General features: G+C 37.3%; 3 protein-coding genes across 4 annotated transcripts; 2 read left to right on the top strand and 1 right to left on the bottom strand.

The window, feature by feature from the left end:
- Positions 1 to 648: 648 nt before the first annotated feature.
- On the top strand, positions 649 to 1,074 carry LOC113718598 (uncharacterized). The gene has a single exon (XM_027243491.2). The coding sequence runs from the start codon at positions 649 to 651 to the stop codon at positions 1,072 to 1,074; it is 426 nt and encodes a 141-aa protein (XP_027099292.2).
- Positions 1,075 to 4,135: 3,061 nt separating this feature from the next.
- Positions 4,136 to 10,958, top strand: LOC113719606 (cysteine--tRNA ligase 2, cytoplasmic-like). 2 transcript variants are annotated; one of them, XM_027244848.2, is made up of 9 exons: positions 4,136 to 4,596; positions 5,521 to 5,584; positions 7,060 to 7,221; positions 8,782 to 8,952; positions 9,205 to 9,486; positions 9,570 to 9,695; positions 9,967 to 10,185; positions 10,265 to 10,402; positions 10,488 to 10,958. In XM_027244848.2, the coding sequence occupies exons 1-9, from the start codon at positions 4,376 to 4,378 to the stop codon at positions 10,722 to 10,724; spliced, it is 1,620 nt and encodes a 539-aa protein (XP_027100649.1). In that variant the 5' UTR covers positions 4,136 to 4,375; the 3' UTR covers positions 10,725 to 10,958. The 2 variants fall into 2 exon arrangements, with proteins under 2 accessions (XP_027100649.1, XP_071928725.1); XM_072072624.1 differs by lacking the exon at positions 9,967 to 10,185 and having other exon boundaries at positions 4,229 to 4,596.
- Positions 10,959 to 18,409: 7,451 nt separating this feature from the next.
- LOC113718812 (zinc finger protein GIS3-like) lies at positions 18,410 to 19,661 on the bottom strand. Its single transcript, XM_027243727.2, has one exon. It carries the CDS (start codon positions 19,405 to 19,407, stop codon positions 18,745 to 18,747), a length of 663 nt encoding a protein of 220 aa, XP_027099528.1. The 5' UTR covers positions 19,408 to 19,661; the 3' UTR covers positions 18,410 to 18,744.
- Between the last annotated feature and the right edge of the window lie 2,781 nt (positions 19,662 to 22,442).

Below are 22,442 nucleotides of genomic sequence, written 5' to 3'. Positions count from 1 at the left end.
AGAGCATTTCGGTAAATATATCTAAACATATGCTGCCCTCAGTTATATCAAAAACCTTTAAAAAACTACACAACATTTCACATTTTCAAAAAACTCCTATACATGCTGGTGAAATTCAAACCCCCTTTATAAGGATATCGAATAATTTAACTAGAACCAACAAAGACGTGCAATATCAAGCTACTACCCAACGTGCATAAGGAGCAACAAACAACTATATTTTGATGGCTTATGAAATGGCAAAAAAAAGGAATCAAATATTCTTAAAACCATTAAAATAGTCATACAAAAATTTGAAGCTTAGAATTAGAGCGGGGGATCGACTTCAACGGCTACTTGGTGATTCCCCATACAGAATAGGTACAAAGTAAAACCGACCATCTACCTTTTCCCAGCTACCCAGCTCCCCACCACCATCTTTAGATCTTTCTAAGAATCCCATTAATCCCGTATAACTTTTTGCACTAATTAAACTATAAAAACCTCAAGCTTGCCTAATGAAACCTTATCAGAAAAACCTCAAAACTAGCCACATTCTCTGAATACAACAGTTTCCTGCTCCAGAAAATGCCCAAGAAACTAAAATCATCATCAGTCTTTTTGCAGAAAGTATCAAGGCTCCTAAGAGTCCCTATTTTTATCACCAGAATGAGGAAATCCATCAATATTCCAAGAATTATTTCACTCAAAAAGTCAAGGAAAATCAAGAAATTCATGCTTCTCAGGCATTACAAGTATGGGTACGTTCAGGAGTATCAGTTCTCCCCTTCAAATAGTCCATTCCTGCCGTACAACTGCAGAAAGCCAATCAACAAGAGGAGATATAAAGATTTGTACTCCATTTTATTCATTGGAAAATGCTTAGGTATGAACAAGGCAGAAAAGGAATACAGGGGCTTTCCATTGGAGTCGAAGGTTTTGCCTGCTATTGAGGATACTATTGCAAAAGATTTATCTGAACAATCAGAGTTAAGTGGGGAAGATGATGAGCGCTCAATTGATGAAAGGGCTGAGAAGTTTATTGAAAGGTTCTATGAGAAGATGAGAATTCAGAGGCAAGAATTACTCATGTAGTTCGATCCATTAATGCTGGATGCTGATTGCTGAATACACGAGAGAGCTGCAAAAATGTTGTCATCTTTTTGTTTCCAGATCATGATCATAATTCTTTTTGCAAAGTTTTGTTCCTAATTTTTATTGAATCTCCTTATGAATTTTTGTTTTGTGACTGAAGGAAATTTTTTTTCTGCCCGGTCAAATGTATTGCCAAAGAATTTCTTAATAGAGAACTGTAGTCAATTTAAAATTCATTGAAAATGCAACAAAACCTATAGGGTTAGTATCCAGTCCTTAACCGGTACAAACTGCAACTAGTTCAAATTGCAAGCTTGTTGAATTACACTTTTTACATAGTTCATCATCTACTCTTCAAATGTGAATGGATGTGGTAGTTATGGATTTTTATTTTCATTGTTACTAATAAGGACTTTGTTGAATTCATTAGCACTCAGGTTTTTACTCCACCAGCTATTTGTCCAAGATAAATGACACCATTATCACTACTTATCTCTTCATTTGTTGGAGTCGATGTACGCATATGATGAGACATTAGTTGGTCATTTTACACCATTATTGTCCGAAGAAAACCAGATTACTGTCATTGTCCTCAAAGATTGAAGGCAACTACGTGTATTCTTGCCCCCACGGGAGGTAGTTCAGTGGTAAGCAAACTCTTAGGATTCTTTTGGTCATGAATTTGAATCTAATTCTTGATTTGAACACTCGTGACTTACCTCAAATGCATCGTGTGGGGCCGCAGCATATCCTCCGGTTTGATGTATTGGCTTGAGTCCAAAGTCGTTCGAGTTGGAGCACATTCCTGATCACAAAAAAAAAAAAAACTACCGGTATTCTAAAAAAGAGCCGTTGAATAAATCTAAAAAAGAGAAATAAACTCCCTGAATTCTACTAGTAAAAAAGAAAAAAAAAAGGGAAGGCATCCATCAGACCCACTAACTGAAGGCAACTACCAGTGTACTGTTTTGGATTTGAGTGTTATACAATTGAATCTAATGTAGATTTGTTCAGTTTAGTGCCATTGTATCTGCTGTACACGAAGGAGACCGGGCTGCGTAATCAAGCGGCCTTTGTCCTACACGAAACCCAAATCAGCATTTGTGGCTCCTTTCTAGGCAGGCTCGCTTCTTAAATGAGAAACAATAGCGCTTAGCCCACTTACTTAAGGGAAAATGGCCAATTTCGTCCCCAAAAATTTTTACTAGAGCTGATTTAGTCCCTAAATTTTATTTTTAGCCAATTTGATACACAAACTTAATTTTTGGGTCCAATTAAGGCCCTCTGCGGCGGCGCCACCGCATAGAAGCGATTTGACTCTTAATTTAATAATTAAACAAGGGCATTTTGGAAACTTTGTGTACTGTCCTCCTTCCACCATGAAAGGCAATCTCCTCCATCAACCATCAAACTCCACCCTCCTCCTCCTCCTCCTTCTCCCCTATAATACACCCGCCTGGCGCCAGCAGCCGCGCACCCAACACATTTCAACATGGCCCCAATTTGAGTCCAAGAACCCAAACATTCTACAATTGCAAAGCACCACGTCCACCTCCTTCACCATTTATCAAACACCATTCATCTTAACTAGAAACTGCCGCCAAAAATAGCAATCACAAAGCTACGGTTGGTAGAAGCAATCCCGACAATGGTCATGCCGAGGTATTCAAATCAAAATCATCATCTACCAAAACTAAAAGAGTTCGAACCATGGCCAGACTGATTAATGCCAGGCCCTGGTTAACAGATCTTCAAGCCTCACTCTCCCAATTCTCACTTTCCCAAACCACCGTCCTTCAAACTCTCCGCCTCATCACAACCCCTGCCAAAGCCCTCCATTTCTTCCACTGGGCTTACAAATTGGGATTCACCCACACTCCTCAATCCTACTTCCTCATGCTTGAGCTCCTTTGCCAAGCAAGAAACTTCAACTCCGCCCGGAACTTTCTCTTATCCATTCTGGGAAAGTCTAATGGGGCTATCCAACTGGAGGATAAGCACTTTAACTGTTTGATTTGCGCCTTTGGCGAAGCTGGGCTCTTTAAAGAATCCCAGAAGATATTCAAAACCATGAAGTCCATTGGGGTTTCACCCTCTGTTATTATGTTCAATGCCAGTGGTGATCACCTTTGCAGCAAGAAAATGGTGACAGTGATTGGATGCTGGAGTTTTCTTCTTATTGCAAATTCTTTCTTGCGATGATGAGACGGTCAAGAATGATTTAGAAAGGGCTTTATTCGGATTGTTTATAGGACTAGATCTCCTTTTGGGGAGGGGAGGAGGGGGGGAGGTACAAGTAATGGGGAAAATGAAGGAAAAGGAGTAGTGGGAGAGGAATGCTGGTGAAAGGGATACAGGGGAGAAAAGGAGAGGAGGTAGAAGTGGAAAAAGAATGGAGGGGGAAGAAGGAGCAAGTGGGTGGCGAGATGGAGTTTGGTGGTGGAGTGAGGAAAGTTATGAAGGAGTGGAAAAGGTAGTGGCAGGTAACGGTGTCGAAGGAGGTGGAACGGTGGCCGGATTGACCGAGGAAGGGGGTGGCAGAGGAGAAGAGAGGAGATGAGGTAGAGAAAGGGGTTGGAAGCTGATTAAAAATTTTAAAAATACCCCCAAAAACTTTTAAATTTTAAAAATATCCCAAAAATTAATAAATTTTTTTGGTTTACTTGGTTTTTATTACAACCTACATCCAAAATTCCTAAAATACCCCTATTTAGTTATTAAATTAAGAACCAAATCATTTTTAAGTGGTGGCGCCGCTGCAGAGGGCCGTAATTGGACCCAAAAATTAAGTTTATGTATCGAATTGGCTAAAAATAAAACTTAAGGACTAAATCAACTCTAGTAAAAATGTTTAGGGGCGAAATTGGCCATTTTCCCCTTACTTAAAATACTTTCAAAGCTTGAAAAATGAAAAGTAGTATGACTCATTTCCACATTCTTTGACCAGTGCAGGATACTTTCTTTGGTTTCTCATTTCCACATCCTTTGCCTATTTCCATATATGGACAATCGGTTGGTTCGGGCATAGGAATAAAAGCAAACTCAACGATGGCGATCTTTTAACGCTTCTGGGTCCGTTTATAGATGGACAATCCAACGGCCGAGATCGTTGAACCTTTTCTTGCTTAGGGTTGCGGCCGGTTTTCCCCACGCAGTTACACAGACAAATTCCCTTTTAGACGGTTACATGCAGAAAGTCCACATATAGGTATATTGAGCTGGCGAGATTGCTAGGCTGAGGTCTTTTGAGTGTTCGAAATTGATCGATTGTTAATCGAACCGATTAGGAATCGGAACTCCTATGGCGGAGAAGATAGTGGAGGAGAAGAAGAAGCCGGAGGGGAAGAAGGCGGCGGATAAGAAGCCGGAGTTTCAGTTGTATAATAGTATGTCGAAGCAAAAGGAGGTTTTCCGGCCGAAAGAAGAAGGCAAAGTAGGAATGTATGTTTGTGGCGTGACCGCGTACGACTACAGCCACATTGGCCACGCACGCGCCTACGTGGCGTTTGATGTCCTCTACAGGTTTAATTTTCGTTTTGATATGAATCCCTTCTTCGAATTTAGCTTGTGATTGCAATTGATGAATATTGAGTGCTATCTACATTTATTAGTCTGACCTGCTGCTTTTGGAATGAATCTAAATTGTAATTTGAGTAGCAGCATAAGATGAATTTGACATTTTGATTGACTACTGTAAGTAGAAGACATCTGAATAGTGCTTTTTAAGAGACTTTAATCAGTAGCTAATTAAGAATGGTGAGATTTCTTCCACTTTCTAGGGGCGATGGGGATTACAATTGTTAATTTTGGGAATTGTAAATTGGACCAAGGTTATCTGAGTGATTAGTGTTGCAGAGTTAGTCTTATGGATCGTAAGTAGAAAAAATATTGCTTTTCTGCATGTCCTTGCTCAGAAGATGATGTTTAAGTTCTCCTGTTGAATGAATCAAGAGTGCAACAGCTTTCTCTAGACAGATTTCTTTGCAATGCTGAGCTTTGTAATTTTACTGGTATAATTTGGCTTTTAAGGTTTAAGCATGCTATACGTTTTAGTTTGCTAGTGTATGATGTTGGAAGATATCCTACTGATGATCAATAAAAACATATTGAAATCAGTAATGGTGTTGTTGATTGTACATAGCGGTTCATAAACTCCTACTCATGTAGTTTTGCATGTGTAGTTTTTATATATGTCTGTGCATATTTAATATGTCTATATAGGACAAACATATCAGATATTTTTTGTATGTTTAATGTGTAATTTCTTCTCTAGGTTTGGTTCATGTAATTTTATTGTGGTATTTAACCACGAATGCGTTCAATTCTTTTGGTAGATTGTATCTGTGGTATAGGCTGTTTTTTTGTCTATTCTAATAAAAATGGTTAATAATTGTTTTCGGTTGCTATTGTGTTGTAATTCTTTTCGTTAAATTCAAAATTGTTTAGGTACCTAAAGTATTTGGGATACGAGGTTGTTTATGTTCGGAACTTCACTGATGTTGATGACAAGGTAAGAACCTCAACTTTCTTGTAAATCAACTACTTGTGCATTTGTGTTTGTTATGGCAGAGTATTTGTGGAAAAGATAATTCTGTTGTTTACTGTTAATACTTCTCTCGAGACCATTAATGTAGATTTTGTTTGATGACTATTTAAACATATCGGATTTCAGATGCATGTGACTAATTAAACATATGGGGTTTGAGAAGCATATGTATGATTATCCTTTGCACAAATGTATAACAAGATAATCTGGCATGCCAAGGATGGTCTTGGTTTAACTTGGTAACCTGAAAGATTTTATTCCATATGGCTGCGACTGAACCTTGCGTGCATGAAATGTTAGTATATTAGGGAGGGATCATGTTTGGAATAAGTTCTATTCTGGTGTTGTTCTTTGATTTCTTCTCATATACCTCTCTCGGGCATACTTGAAATAGTTGGCCAAGTTGTAAGAGAAGAGACCAACTTTCATCCTCATCCTTTTGATTTTCTGTCTGAACTTTCGAGCATCAATTGCATCTGCATCTCCATATCCCTCCCTCTATCCAAGTGCGCTGTTCCATTTTTTAATGTTATGATTTTTTTTCAGATGAAATGCGTATTTGATCCAGTAAATTAACTAATTTGTATGAACCATCTTTCATAATCATTACGCCTAATATGTCTCTAATTGCAAAAGGCAAAAAATAACTATAGGAAAGAATTATAGAAGTTTTATTCATGACAATCTATTAATAGTAGTTGCGCAAAGATGGAAAACAAAAGAAAAACTGCTTTGTGAGGGTACATGAATAATTACCAGCATATGTTGCATCTTGAAGATGAGACTGAGGAGATAGCAAACAGTTGAGTGGTAAAGGGTTAAAACCATTTTTACCAAACTTAAAGTGCAATGAAAGACAAAATACTCTTTATTTACCTCATCTTCACAGCAGTTAGGTAGCCAGATTATTAATTTTTAAAAGCTGTTGGATTACCATTCTCTGCTTCATAGTTTAACATCCAAGAAGCAACTATTTTCTGTTCATGTTATTTGTGTGACTTTTGCTGTTATCCATTCATCTATGTTGTCGTTGTAGTTGCACCATGCGTGGCTAGTAGAGTCATATCTACAACTCAAACCTGTGTTGTTATAAACAGAAAAGAACAACTAATCAATCTATTGAAGTTTCTTAAGACCAACACTGTATTTCTTTTCATCCAAAGAAAGCAGTCATTTAGTGTTACAGATTGTTTAAAGAAGATTGTTTTCCTACTGAACTTTCTTCAGGAGCTCCGTAATTTCATTACCTAAACTGCTCTTTTTGCTGAGAAGTACCCGTTCATGTCCTTGGTTTTTTTTTTGAAGCTTTAGATGGATTTCAGTATGTACTCCTTATTGGTCAATCTACATGCATTGCAGCATTGCCCCTTGATGTATTGTACCACAACTTCATAATTGTCTGCACACTGTCTTAATTCATACCATATTGATTTTTGCAGATCATTAAGAGAGCTAATGAGAATGGAGAAGACCCAATATCTTTGAGTGGTCGGTTTTGTGAAGAGTATCTAAAAGACATGGATGATCTCCAATGCCTTCCTCCTACCCATCAACCTCGTGTGTCTGATCACATAGACGAAATAAAGAGAATGATTTCTCAGGTACTTTGATTCTTTATTGCACTCCTACATTTTTAAGGGATATTATGAATCATGAAAAATTTGTGGAGATCTGTGTTTGCGTTATGGTTGTGGTGCCTTTGTATGTTGGTGAGAGTGTGAGTTCCTGCACTACATGGTTATTTTGCCAAAATTTTTCATACGTATGGAGATTAAGACTGCTGAACCATGTCAAGGCATTGCCTAGTTAAATGTATTGAGTGCCCATCTATTGTGTCTGCATTTCTAACTTTGAACATTTTACTAGCAATTGGAATCAGAAGGTTTTCTTCCTACCTTTTCTTGTTCTCATGTATTTACTAGGAGGGTGTTTGGTTCAATCCTAGGAATTGGAATTGTAATTGGATTCATTTCTAAAAATTTAGTGTGGGTTTTGGTGAAAGGTATTATTAGCTAATAGGTGTTTAGTAAAATCTTATGAGGAATGGGTTTTTACATTAAAATATGTATATTTAATATCCTTTTCATTTTAAATTGTATTTTCGTCTTCCCTTTTCCTCTCTTACACCTTATTGAAGCATTCTTGACCATTCACACCTGCAATTATGGTTGGGACTTCAGTGTCATTAGATCAGATCCCTAAATGCCCAAAATAAAACAAAAAAATCTGCCAACAAGATTCACCAGTGAGAGCAAAGAGAAGAGGGAGGTTTGCAACCACTCATTCCACCGCTTTTGCCTCCGCATTCCACCAGTATTCTAGAAAAAATCAACAACACCACTAGAAAGATTATTAACCTCAAAACAGAAGAAAATTTGCCAGAGATCGGGCAGCAAGCAGGGACGAGGTCCTTTGCAAACAGAAATTTCTCCATAATTCTTAGCCCCTTGTTGGAAATGAACTGAAGAGCAGTGCCTATATCGCCATGAAGGAAAAGATTTAGCAGATGGGGAGGAGTGGAGAATGGCTAGGGTGTTTGGTTATAGGCATGGAAAGGAATGGAGAAAGGTGCCCTACAGCGCCATGAAGAAAAAGGATTAGTAGTTGAGAGGGAGTAGAGGAGGGATAGGGTGGGTCGGCTATGGGGGAGAGATGAAGGAGAGTGGAGGAAGAGGAGGTTGGTCAGTTATGGGGATTAAAGGAGGAGTCGGGGTGGTCTGTTGTGGAGGAGAAAAGAAAGAAAGAAAGGTGAGATGGAGTAAATAAAAAAAAATGTTTATTTAAATCTCTTGGGAATTAAATAAGGGAATTCACAAAACCTTCCAATCTGTCGGGTTTTGAGAGTTCCCAAATTTTTACATTTTAAACCCCATACCTTTCATCCAACCACTAAGTATAGACTTAATTCCAATTCTCGATTCCCATAACCTCTTGCCATATGCCACCTAGGTTCTCCATCTTAAGAGTGTTCGTGCAATTGGAGAGGTTTGGAAAATCAGGAGTTGTGGTTTTGAATTTTTAAATTAACATGTAATGTACATTAATAGATTGATCAATGCAAAATACTGATTAGATTTCTGTATCAGCGTGTCTCTTTTTCTTGGCATATGGAGCCTATTTTTCTTCTTCGGTTATGAATATGTACTTTTTGTGTTATGCAGATCATTAGCAATGGGTGTGCTTATGCAGTTGATGGTGATGTATATTTCTCTATTGACAAATTCCCTGACTACGGGCGGCTATCAGGACAAAATTTAGATGGTAATAGAGCTGGGGAACGGGTTGCTGTTGATTCAAGAAAGCGTAACCCAGCTGACTTTGCCTTGTGGAAGGTGAGAGTTGTTTGAGAAGGAGATGTTATTTCTGTACCAATTTTTTTTTTTAACTCTTTGATGTTCTCCCTTCACAACAAAAGGTGGAAAAGCTCACATAACACCATTTTATGCAGACCAGATCAACTGTGCTCCAACAACGAGATTTAGACTTAAATCTCTTATATTTGGACAAGCATTTGAAAGTTAATACCACAATATTGCCATCTGAGATGCACAAGGCTTATTGATCTTAGCTTTGTATATATGCAGGCCGCAAAACCTGGGGAGCCAAGTTGGGACAGCCCATGGGGTCCTGGAAGACCTGGATGGCATATTGAATGCAGTGCCATGAGTGCTCATTATCTGACACACACTTTTGATATTCATGGTGGTGGGATGGATTTGATTTTCCCTCATCATGAAAATGAAATTGCGCAAAGTTGTGCTGCTTGCTCAGAGAGCAATGTCACTTACTGGCTGCATAATGGGTTTGTTACTGTAGATGATGAGAAAATGTCAAAATCGCTTGGGAACTTCTTCACCATTCGAGAGGTTAGAGTTGGAGCTTCTTTTTTAGTTGTTGTCTCTCATTGCTATTATGGAATTATAATATCATGCTTTTTTCTCTTTGGCAGGTCACGAAGCTGTACCATCCACTTGCACTGCGACATTTCTTATTGGGAATGCATTACCGTTCTCCTGTTAATTACTCAATATTGCAGATAGAAATTGCATCAGATGCTGTTTACTACATATTTCAGGTAGAGAAAATTTTATGTTCATTTAAGATTTTCTGACTTTCTTGTGCTGGTAACTGAAGACCATCTTAATAGTTGCCTGTCTGTTTGATCTTTCAAAGCCTGAAACACAGATGCAGTTGGGCTTTTGCTCTTGATTATCTAGATTGCATTTCACTGTGTGGTAAAAATATTCATACAGATGCAAAAACTAGAAATATAAATACTTTACACATAAATGAACTTACCAAGATTGATGAATAGATGAAAATGTTGGTGCCTTTTGCGATTGTAGACTCTAAAGGATGCTGAAGACGCTCTCACTGAATTTCGTGGAAAAGATGAAATTGATGACGCAAAAGCTTCCATCAGCACAAAAGCCAAAAATTGCATCAAGAATCTTCATGACGAAATTTTGACAAGAATGTCAGATGATTTGCACACGTCTACCATTTTGAGTGCTGCTCTAATAGAAGCCTTGAGATTCATTAATGCTTCTGTAGAGACACTTAGGGTATAGATTTCAATCGTCACCTCAATTCTGTGCATCTTGGTGTCTTGCTGAAGTGTTTGTTTCCGTTAATGATTTCCAGAAAAAGCCACAGAAAAAGAAGCAACGGCAACAGCAACAGGAGCAGCAAACAACTGTACTCTCTCTGATTGAATTAGAGAGAGAAGTGAAGGAAGTTTTGGATCTCCTGGGATTGCTTCCGAGGTTGACATATTCTGAGGTGATTTATGATTCACTCTGGTGGTTGTCAAGCAGTCTTTACTCTGATGAACATACTGACCTGGCTTTTTCTATCTAATGGGCAGGTATTATCACAATTGAAGGAGAAAGCATTGACGAGAGCTAAGCTGACAGAAGATGATATTTTGCACTCAATTGAAGAAAGAGCTCAAGCAAGGAAAAATAAAGATTATACTTTGAGTGATCAGATTAGGAGTGATTTGGCTGTTAAGGGTATAGCTTTAATGGATCTTGGGAAAGAAACCGTTTGGAGGCCTTGCGTGCCAGTACAACAAGCAAATGTTGTTGATCCAGCCCAATGACCAAGAAGAAAATCCTGTTGTTCCAATTGAATAGCAAAAAACAGATTTTTTTTACAAATTTTATACTAGTCTTCGACATTTTTCTTCAATATATCTCAAGAAAGCTGTGTAAAGCTGCTTACTTTTGGTTATTGTGATGGAGAGTAGAACTAAGTCCTTTAGAAGATATAGGTACATCTGTATCAGTCCAACCCCACATTGCTGTACTAATATCTATACTCGAATCCTTTTTGACCTTGGTTGCCGATCTTAATTATATGTTCAATTCCTTCAAAAAAAAATTTAGTTGTCCAAATTTAGTTATTTTGTTTTGTTTTGTTTTTTTTTTTAATTAAGGGTGTACACGGTCTACAGACTGAGTATACTTACCTACATTGTACTTAATGTATCCTGCTGTCGGCCTTAAGCCTTTGAGACCAGCACCAATGTATCCTACTGTTGGGCTTCAGCTTTTGAGTCCGCTGGTCTCATTTCGGCTTGGCTTCGGCTTGACAGAGGGAATGCTGAGATCTGACCTGAGCCACAAACCAACTGGCTTAAGGACATGAATATCGTTGGTGGGACTTGCATGTTTTCATGAAAGATCAAGTTCTAGGGGATATGTCATCGTCTCACAGATTCACTGTCCCGCCTAATATTTTCTTTACATTATTCATGAGTTCATTGTTGTTAGCTGATGCTACTTTTGTCTATTTATAGGCTTCCCCACAGGGCCACAACTTAATCAAAAGTTCACCCTTTCAAACAGCTTATATTTTGAATATTTTTTATACCTTTTTTCCCTCTTCCCTTTTATTATGTGGATCTGAAGTTTCAAAAAATTTCTCTGTTTTCTGTGAACATATTTTCCAATCATCTTTTTATCCTACATACGTCGAATCGCTATAGTATATTTTTTTACGAAAACTCCAAAATCAGGGGATACGGCTATTTTATAGATTTCTTCCTAGCAAGACATGGTTCTGACCATTGTGTGAACTGAAAGTGGTATTCCAACTAGTCTTGCGGGCGGAAAAAAAAAGGCAATTTTGGTTCTCCTTTTTGAATTTTCATAAGCATTGATATCCACAAATGGGATTATTGGAACAATATAACTGTTGGCAAATATGGGATAATTGAATCGTGCATCACGTGTGTGGAAATGACCATCATATGCTGTTTGAAGATAAAGTAAAATTTTGACTTATTCATAGAACTGTTTTGTGCTATCTTGCCCTTGATTGAGATAATCCCAGGGGAATGGAAAAGGAAAGAGTACAGCATAAGACAAAATCTGAGTTTACTTGAAGATCGAACGCATAGACAAATTGGCACAAAAGTAAATTAATTCGTATTAGAAGAATGCATGCTTGAATGTTTGCTTTTGGAGAAGTAAAAGTAAAGCTTTCATATTTGTAAACTTTAGTGTGAACAAATTTTGATAGTTGGTAGCTGTGAAAAGATGGGTCCGTACATTGTCGGAGCAAAGGAGGGGAGGCCGGGGCAGGGATTCACCAAGATTTCTTATAATGCTTTGATTTCATGCTTGCCTTTGGATTTCAGAATTTTCTTCTCTTTAATTAATTTTTTTTTTTTTATGAAATTCTTGGCTCGGCTACTGTTACGTTATTACTGAAATGCAAGAAACTTCATGTCTCTAGTTTTGATAATGATGAACTTGAAAGCACTTTTAAATTGAGGATTGCATGTCTTCATCAACAACGTGTACTCAGTATAAACCCTTCAAGATGTAACTTGAAAAAGCATTTCACCAGCTAGGAACACTGAAATTGCTGCATGGTACCTCAAAAAGGTAAAGAGGGAGACTTGTCCTTGTTGCAGTTAAGTATACATTTCAATGTTGAGATTTGATAGATGCTTGTGGAAGCAATAGGAAATGCTGATCGATCCATGTATCTGTCCATAATCTATCTAATGAATTTCAGCTTCAATTGAGCAATCGAAAAATTTTGACAACACATCAGAAAAAGAAGTACATTTCCCCAATTATTGTCTCTTTGGTAGGAGTTCAATGTCATGCACGTTGGTTCCGACTTCCATTATGTCTTAGATCGCTTTCCTTATCCTCCATGTTGCCTAATGACAGAAACGATGCCTAAAAACGGGCAAACTTGCCAGCAAAAAAGATTACATTGGAAACTAGTAATACCAATGGGGTTATTTGCATGTAATTGTGTTTCTTAAAATCTATGATGTCAATGAGGTTAGAACTTTTTATTTTCAAAATGTTATCTAGTCTTCGAATATTTGCTGCATATTACGCGGTAAGTTTTTAGAAGTTCTTCAAAGAGATATTGTGTAAAGGGGTAAGATATCCTACTCTAACTATATATATACATTTCAGATAAAGTGATTTTCTTGAATGGTAAATGTCCGTGCAGCTGTCTGTGCACTACCTAATTTTGAGCTGTAATTCCAGGTACATGTAAGATATCACTTATTTGGTAGTCTTGTCTACACATGAAGGGAGCGGAGCATTTTCTGCTTCTATCTCTTAGGTAAAATATCATAATTTCATTAAAAGCATAATTTCTGTCTCTTATATATATATATATATATATAGAAGCAAGAGGTGCACAAATAACATTCCATTCATTAGCTACAATGCGGTCTGGTTCTAGGATCATCACGTAATCAGCTTGCAACAATAATTAGGAATGCAATGCAGGGAGTAAATTTTAAACCTTGGCCAATCAGTTTTCCAAGTTTGATATGCAGAGTTTGGTAGTCATGGGAGTGACTAGTAACTTTTTTAAAAAAAAAAAAATTAAAATTGATTGTTTTTGGATAAATAAAAAATGCTTTGACATTAATTGTAAAATAACTCTGAATTATTTGATAAGGATATCCAACTGCTTTGAAATGATTTTAGCTCAATATTTTTCAAAGAATTCTTCAAAAAAAAATTAAAAATTCGGGTTGCGGTTAAATTGAGGCTAATCACGAACTCAAGGATCATAAAAACCAGCTGATATTTTGTAGTATGAATCAATGAGCATTCTCCATTGTAAATGCATTAGATTTCTAGTACCCTTGAATCCCTGATCATCTGAAACTTCAGACCCTGAATATGGCCTCTATTTCTTGCACAGAAACTGCCGAGATACATATGTTCCATGTTCCTATATACTATTGAATTTGGCTTGACAGTCATGCCCTAACCTACGACTAAATTCTCTCATAAAATAACAAACCTAAAAATTCAGGCATTGAAGTTATTTATAGCATGGAAAGTTATGTAGAATTTAGATTTGGCACCATCTGTAGCCCACTTGCACTTGGTTTCATAGAATACCATTGGTGTTCATGTGGGGTTTAATAGTCATCAATCCTCTCAAGCAATTAACAATCAGTAGCCGTTTAAACAACTAGTAGATGGGGTTTTGAGCAGGACACATGAGGAATCGCATCTTTCGTTATTAATTGTTAAGCTCTTGTCATTCGGTTTGATTTATCGTCTACAGATTAGAAGACTTAAAGGAGACAACAAATGCGTAATGGATGATAGCTAAGAAGGGGAGCTCGTCAACCACTCACCTTTGGGAATCTTATTCATCACTAATGGCAAAATTTACGCCAGAAATGAGACTTGATTGGTCAGTGACAGAACCAGAACTTTTAGGGCAAACTGATCTTGACTTAACTCTAGAAAAGAAAAAAGCAAATCATATATATTAGGGTATATCTCATGCCTGTGCCTTCTAGAACTAGTTGGCATAGACATAGTTAACTTGGCATAGATTGGTATTTCTGTATCTTAAAAATGCTGGTCGATCGGGTGCATGTAATTGACTAAATCGGGTCGTATCAGTTCAGTCCGATTTGAATTATTCCGAGGAAGGAATTGAATCGGACATGGGTGGAACAAGGCATGTGATCAGGAGTTCTAATTAAATTCTTGTCAAGGTTAAAGCCACTAATTACCGGACATGCATAATGATATTGTGTGAAAAATGGGTGACGATTTGCCCATTTGGCCAAGGATGTATGCCAAAGCATTCATCAAATCAACATGATCGCCTCACTTAAACGGAGGTAGGTGGCTTTTAAATAAACATCATCAGAGATTAGACATCACATATACTGATTAAGGCCTCACTATTCTCAAGTGTAGACTGTTGCTAGTATTTGACAATTCGTTCACATCAATATCTTTTACAGCTCAAATTAATATATCAACGTGCCTTTAGTTTTCTCGTGATGTATACCTACTTTGGTTTAATTTGATGTACAATGAATTCAGGCCGTGAATCATTAAACTATGAGGGTATATTAATTGGTGGCCGAATCTCAGGACTACAGGATGGAGCCTCTCAAACCCTCACCCTAAGAGAAAACACTGTCGGCATATAGGATGGATGATTTGTGCCCTGCCTCTAACTTAAACTTCTATATATGTACCTTGAAACTTGATTGGAAGGTGACTCCTAAGTCCCACCTATGACAAAGTTATTGGAAAGAGAGTTGGTTTTGATTGATTAAATGAAAGTGGCAGTCTACATCAGTTCAAATGCACTGATGAAGGAAACTATGGGGCCCCAAAACAACAGCTAGTACGTTTTGATTTGGCAAAGTTGTGGGAAATGGGACTTATTTTCTCTGTTTTGTCTCGCCAACCACTTTTAAATCTTCTTCATTTTGTAGTAATGTCAAAAGGATCTAAGAAGAAGAAAGCTTTTGCAAGTGCGCAGGTTTTCATTCCATCATTATGCTTTGTAAAAATGCAAGAAATCCCACGTATATCTTTCTTAGATCACTCCTTTCTAGTGTCTCCAAAATGTCAAAAAGACAAGAAAAGCATCCAATCCAAACTAGTACTCCCCTATTTTGATTAGTCCCCACCCCACATTAACTAGCTTTTAGATGCTCTATCATTATAATTGAAGCGTATTAGTGATATGGGCACTCCCAAACTTTCGCTTAAACATATTTTGAGATATCGTCTTTATCTTAATAATTGAACCATATCAACATTATTATGGGTACCACATAGTTTTCAGATCACGATCCGTTTCAAATTTTGATTTGTCTATTATGACAATGCACGATATATTTCCATAAAAGAGTGTTTTAATCTCAGACGTATATCCTAAACTAAAATAATTAGTGTTTAGTGTGTGTGTGAGATAGAAATTCCTACGTATAATCTAAATTATATGTGCCAGCAACCTTAATTTTTTTCATCATCATCATGCAAACGTGAAACGACAACCAAATGTCGTATGTAAATACATGCACTATCATGGAAAGAACACAGAAGCCACCATACTTGGAAAAAAATGGAGAGAGAGACATGAACTCATTTTTCTGTGCATTATGTGACCGCCGACCATCAATTGAAGACAAAAATCAAAATCACAAACAAAATTCTAAGCTGCACTTTGCACCGAAAAGAAGCTGTCGTCTTGAAGGTGCGGACACATTAATGCAACCTCCTTTTTGACCAATTTTTTGAGTTATTTTATGATTGTGGGCAACTTGAAGATGAAGCATTTGGGGCTTTAATTGGGGGTTTGGCTCTGTGTGGCTGTTGGCGTTGGCTTTGGCTCTGGCTTGGCATGCATTATCTTGTTTTCGTGCTTACACGCAAGCTTCCTTAAACGCAAAAGCCATTGGCTGTTGACTCCTACGTAAGATCATCTACTCACCACTTTAATTAAGAGGAGCCAATATTATTGTTTCGCTGTTCCCCTCATCCCATGTAATTTCCTAACAAATCCTCAAATCCTCCCCTTTTTGGTACTTACCAGCTGGATGGCTTTTGCTTTTGAAAGCTATCCATTAAGCCTTGAATTTTGCACTATAGTTTAAGTGTTTGATTGAGGACAATAAAGGACGATATATTGTACTATTTGACTCGGAAACTTGGCGGGTTTCATCTGCTCAACCAATCAGGATCCTAATCTTAAAGCCCTAGTGAAATTCGGTGCGGGACCATGAAGATGAAATAGATATATACATGAAAAAGTACTCGATTACAAAGAGTGGCATGATGCATGGAATTAGACAAACCTATCAAGAAATTAGTCAAGCGTTCATAGGACTGGGATTTTGAAGCACTACATCTAACTTTCAAGCAAACTTATTTTATAGTTAAAACCTCCAATAATTTCTTGACAAGTTTTTTCTTTTCCAGTTTACCTTTGGTTGATTGCAATCCACTTTTCTTCTTCTTCTTCTTTTTTTTGTTTTCTTCCCTCTAGCCAAGGCAAGCGGTACGCTTCTTGGCTACTCTAAAACCAAAACTTGCCATCAAAGGACTAACTCCATTTAGTCCTTTCTGTTTCCTATCTACCCTTTGATTTCGATGATAATCTTGTTGGCCACTCAAATTTGGATCGAATTCTCACCCGTAACGTGGTTCTGACTAAATTGTACAAAGACATAAAATTGTCTAAACTGTTGAAACAATTCCACGTCCTTTTAATTACAATGCATCTTATATAAAACTGCCAATATAATTGAGAGAGTCAGGAAATCTTTTTTTTGTCTTTTGTGGAATTTTCCATGGAGGGAGGGATATAAGGAGCAGTAAGAGGAGACGGGGACCAATGGGAATTGACCTTCGTTTTAATGCGAGAAAAAGAGAAGGTTCTTAATATGGCTTATTTTAGTTTCCTCAAAAACTAATCATCTAAATAGCTTAATTAATGAAGATATCGGTATCAATGATCTAAACTCGATGGCAACTTGATTATTTTATAAGCAGTCATACATAATCAAACGCCTTGAAGAAACATTGTCACGTTGAAGGCCATGATAATTTATACAAGAACTATCAAGTACTTTGTTGGGTGTTTTATAATTAGCAGCAACTCCCTGTAGAAGGAATTCCGGATTCCATTGAAAGCTTAGAAGCGATACTCTTGTAATTAATAGTCTAATACCTAATAATAATTGCTGTATTTTCAAATTTCCACGTGGAAGGATTAAGTAGTATTAAACAACGTATTTGACCTAGTCCTTTTAGTTAGTATTATAATTTGTATATGCTTCTCTCACGAAAGATCAATTAATTAAGTACCAAACCCCTCCGTAATCGAACTCCTTAATCAAATGCAAAACAACAAAGCGGAAGGAGATTAGGTATTTCATCCATGAAAATGATGGGGTTACAATAGAAGGGAAGACAAGCGATTAGGTTGGATTTAGATGAATAATCCTAGTTTCGAAGGAGCTTAAAGTTGTATAATGAGATGCAGAAACCAAGCATGTAGACCTCAAAAAAAAAAAAAAAAAAAAAAAAAAGAGTGCAAAACTCAAATTCAATGTTGAAATCTAACAAGATTTTTGTCTTCGTGTTTGCTAACATATATAGTGATCTTGGATTATTTTATCCTAAGAAAATACTTAACCAGAAGTATGGTTTTAATAATCCGGTAGTTAACCTAGCTAACACTAAAGACTTATGGTACCTTATCTACAGTTGAGCTCCAGAATTCATTTTATTCTGCAATCGTAGAACTATTAAAATATAGCGGTTACTCAAGTACAAGGAATCCTACTATTTTACATCTGCGAGGGACCCGTTATATGGTATCGAGGAGAGAGTACAAGTAAGAAGTGCCGAGTTCAAAACCTTTCACGTACACTTAAAATAAATTAATTAAAAAAAAACCATTTTGAATATGAAGATAATCAAGTTAGGCAATGTTTATGCAATCATATTTAGTTCCTGGGCTATATTTGTTGTGAAAAATTGTACCCTACTTCTCATTGGAAAACATATTTACATGCACGTACAACATTGGTTACAAACTAAAGTAGATCTTGGAAGGAGAAACTAGTAATTCAGCAAAACAAGCAAGAAAAATTTTCCCTGAGAAAAAAAAATTAAATAAATAAATCTGAAAATTTACAGGATTTGGCTCGAGATAAATTAACATGAGCTTTTTCCAAATTAGCGAGCCGAACCAAGCCAAGCCAAGCTCGACCGATGACCCAACCAAGTCATCTAGCTGCACAAGCCATTCAAATATAATGCCAGCCTCAGGCAATTGAGCCAGGTCAAGCCTAAAATTTACGGCGCGGCTGGAGCGAGACTCAGATGCAAATCCAACCCAAATGCTTCATCAAAACCGGGCCCATCATCTGCTCTAGAGAACCTACTCAACGAGGGCCCATCATGCCTGCCATTGTGGGCCTTGACTTGTTGAGGCCCTACGCTCGTCAAGCTAGAATCTCCTACACTACCAGCATACGATGCGCTCCCTACACCTCTCCCAGTCGTGGAAGCCGGAAACAGGCAGCCGTGGGACACGTGGAAGGGTGGAGCGGCGCGTGGAACATAAACCCACGAAGGAGATGCTGGAGTAGCAGCGGGTACCACCACGGAACCAGCCGGAGCAAGGAGGTGAGGCGGCGGGGCAAAGGCGGACACTATCGGGTTTCGCATGTATGAAACAGCAGCGTTTCGGCTTGCTTGCATTTGCGCACGTTTCAACTGTTGCCTTTCCTTCTTATGAGCGTTTTGATGGCCCCCTAGAGCTTGTGAGTTGGCAAACTCCCGGCAACAATATTGACACTCGTACTTCCGGCCGTCGGAGGCCGGAAAACCCCCGGAGTCCGGTGACCCTGATGGTGTTTTAGTTGAATCCACCTCTTCTTCATCTGTCACGTTGAAACCAAAGAGTTTTAAACGTCCATTATTACCAGGTTTACTTTGATATTCTAGCTCTGCCATACAACTCAAATACAGAGTATATATGCTTGGATAAAAGAGACAAAGATGAGACGGAGAGAGAGAAAAAAAAAAAAAAAAAGAAGAAGAAGAAAGAAAGGGTTAAGGTTTGGAGGTGAAAATGAGACAGCTAGGAGCAATTAAGGAAGGGGATAGAATGGAAAAATGGAACGATGTTGGATTAAGCCTTGAGGAGTTTCAGGGGGATGTTGCATGTGTGGAGGGGTATTTATACAAGTTTAAAAGGGTTTAAAGTTTTGTTGTGGGAAGTAAGAAATAAGGATAGATAAAGAATAATGAGAGAGAGAGAGATGGTTGCGGACATCCCAAGGAGTGTAAAATTGGGAACACGACCCTAGAACACTTGGGGACCCAAGGGATTGCACTTGTCTTTTGGATATTTTCTAATCCTATAATCCCATTCTGCACTTCAACTGGTGTGAAGTTACGAGAATGCCCTCCTACGAGGAGGTCTTGCTTGGGCTCCTCTTTTTCTTTTTTCCTTTCATTTGTGGTGTTTTGGGGGGGGGGGGGGGGGGGGGGTTGTGGGGAGGAAGAGGGGGGTGTGGTAGGTTGGAAGTGAGGGTGATTTTTATGGCATTATTAATTCTTTGTTAAAGGAAAATTTTACTGTAGGGTGTGCTTTTGAGTGATTAGATGATTTGGGACTAGGGTTTAGTAATTTTCTTCTGATGTGCTGTATTTAGATGTTTAATTAGTACTACTAAATTTAGATGTTGTGGGCGCGTAGAACTAGGGTTAAAGAATGTGGTGATGCATGTGAAACTTGTAGGGTGGTTGATCACCCAAATGATTGGATTTGTACAATGTTTTGGGTAATCAGTGTTTTCTTGCTCTCCATTGCTCAATTCCACACAAGAGATGATAATAACTTAGCTGTTTATCACTGTCTCTTGGTCAGTGTAGAAAATAGTGAAAGATACCAATTTCATCATCACGGAAAATACAATGATCCCGCTAGAAATCATTGAAAATCCATAAATAGATATTGGTGCTGGTCTGCATTTTAATTTTATCGTGGGGAAATAGTGCAAAGAGCATGATGGGGAGAAACAGGAGCTCTTTGGGAAATTAGCTCAAGAGATTCTTGAAAGGCCTTTTTAAATCTCAAATCAAGAAATTCATTTTTCCCCCCCAGTTTTGGATAGCATAAATGATTAAGATCTCCTTCCTATGAAATTATACATCCAAACACATGTACATGGTTTTGAATATCCTTTGAGAAGTCACTCATGTGTTTCTCAAATTTGAAAAGATTATCATTCTTCTTCCAGATTAATAACTTCCTACCTAATATTTGCTGTGATGACAGCAAAATTGAATATAGCCATATTTATTAAAATTAAATTGGATTGAATTTTGAGTCATGACTAGGTTGAAATTTTTGTCCAAGAGTTCTTCTATAGTTATTTCTCTCCGGTGTAAATAAGAGTTTTGGCGTTTAAAACTTCCTACTTACCCAAAAAAAAAAAAAAAACTCTTCACAAGTTTTTCGTTATAGTATTATATAAGTTGAAAAATCAAAATAGCATTTGGCAAGCTAAAGCTCTTTGACATTTTTTCTTTCGAGAGCCAAAAAAAGAATTAGATTTTTCTTTGGACTTTGACATTCTATCTTTCATGACAACATGAAACATCTTCGCACCTAGATAATTATATCATGAAGAATTCTGATACAGAGGGTTTCCTCTCTCTTCTTAAAGGGTTTCTTTTTTCTTTCCTTATTATTAAAATAACGGGTCTCTTTTTTCTTTCCTTAATCATTTTGAAAATACAGGATGAGGATCTCGGATAAAGTTTTTTCAAGTACAAAATTTTAAATTAATGCATGAAAGTAAGAAGTGTAATAGATTAGATCCTACTTCAGTTCATATGAGCATGTTCAATTATCACATTCTTATAGTTAAATATGTATCCCGCAATATTATAAGCTAATGGATGCCTTAAGCTAAGTACTAGATAACCAAAAACTACATTTGAGCATTCCAATTAGAGGTTGACAAGTTCGCATAGGACAACAAATCATCTATTAAAATTCAGCTTCTGAGTCCTCTGTGTCTTCTGTTATTATCATAATCCTGAATTTGGATACATATGGTGGAACGAGCCCCAATGAGCTACCGTGATGCCCATGTCTCTTCAGCTGACTCCACTTTGTGATTCCAACTACGTGCTGCTACAAAACTCTTAACATAGGACTGGTAGGAGCACTTTATACGATTTCATGATGATAAGAATATTGTCACATACTGAGATTAAAATATGCACTTCAAAAAATTTGTTGTGCGTGTAACTTTACTTGTTTACAAGACGAAGTATCAATCCTAAGTGCATTTCTGCCAAATGTATCCAATTATATTTGCAGCAATTACTTGAAACCAATGCTAATATATTTTTGTCTTGCCATTTTTTCAGCAAAGATAAAAAAACAAATAAGTGAAAGAAATTTAGAAAAGATGTATATGTAAATACAAATGAGCATACAGACAGACATACATACATACATATATATACACACACAAAAGCAAATTTCAGGCATTATGAAATCCAACCATTTGTAATCTGTAGCCATAGCACGAGTGTAGGGTTTTTGTTTTTTCAAGAAAAATACACCACCCATTCAGGGTGTGTTAGCACAACACCAACAATTTCAACGGAATCCCTCTTTTTGGACCTCTGTTCAATTAGGGTCACTTTTTCCTCATTTCAATCAACGAATGAATGTTCCAAGACGAGTTCTTGTGGTTCGATTCTACAATATATGAGTACTTTACCACAATCTCTGTTTCCTTCCATTGTATAGGCTCCTTTATCGAAAACTTTGCACGCCCTTCAGGCAGCACACATACCCCAGGATCAAACTCTTAAATCTAGGGTTCAAATACCATTTGTTAGCACAAAAAATCACGCAGTGGAAGTAACATTAAAATTTTATAAATAATAAACAATAAGAAATACACGAAAGGAAACAATATTCTTAATTTTTAGCTTCAATTCATTAATTTCTTTCAATTACA

Source organism: Coffea arabica, chromosome 11e, assembly GCF_036785885.1.
Source record: "Coffea arabica cultivar ET-39 chromosome 11e, Coffea Arabica ET-39 HiFi, whole genome shotgun sequence".
Taxonomy (NCBI): Eukaryota; Viridiplantae; Streptophyta; class Magnoliopsida; order Gentianales; family Rubiaceae; genus Coffea; species Coffea arabica.
Note: the sequence above shows the minus strand (reverse complement) of the source record. Positions and strands in the feature narration are given on the sequence as shown.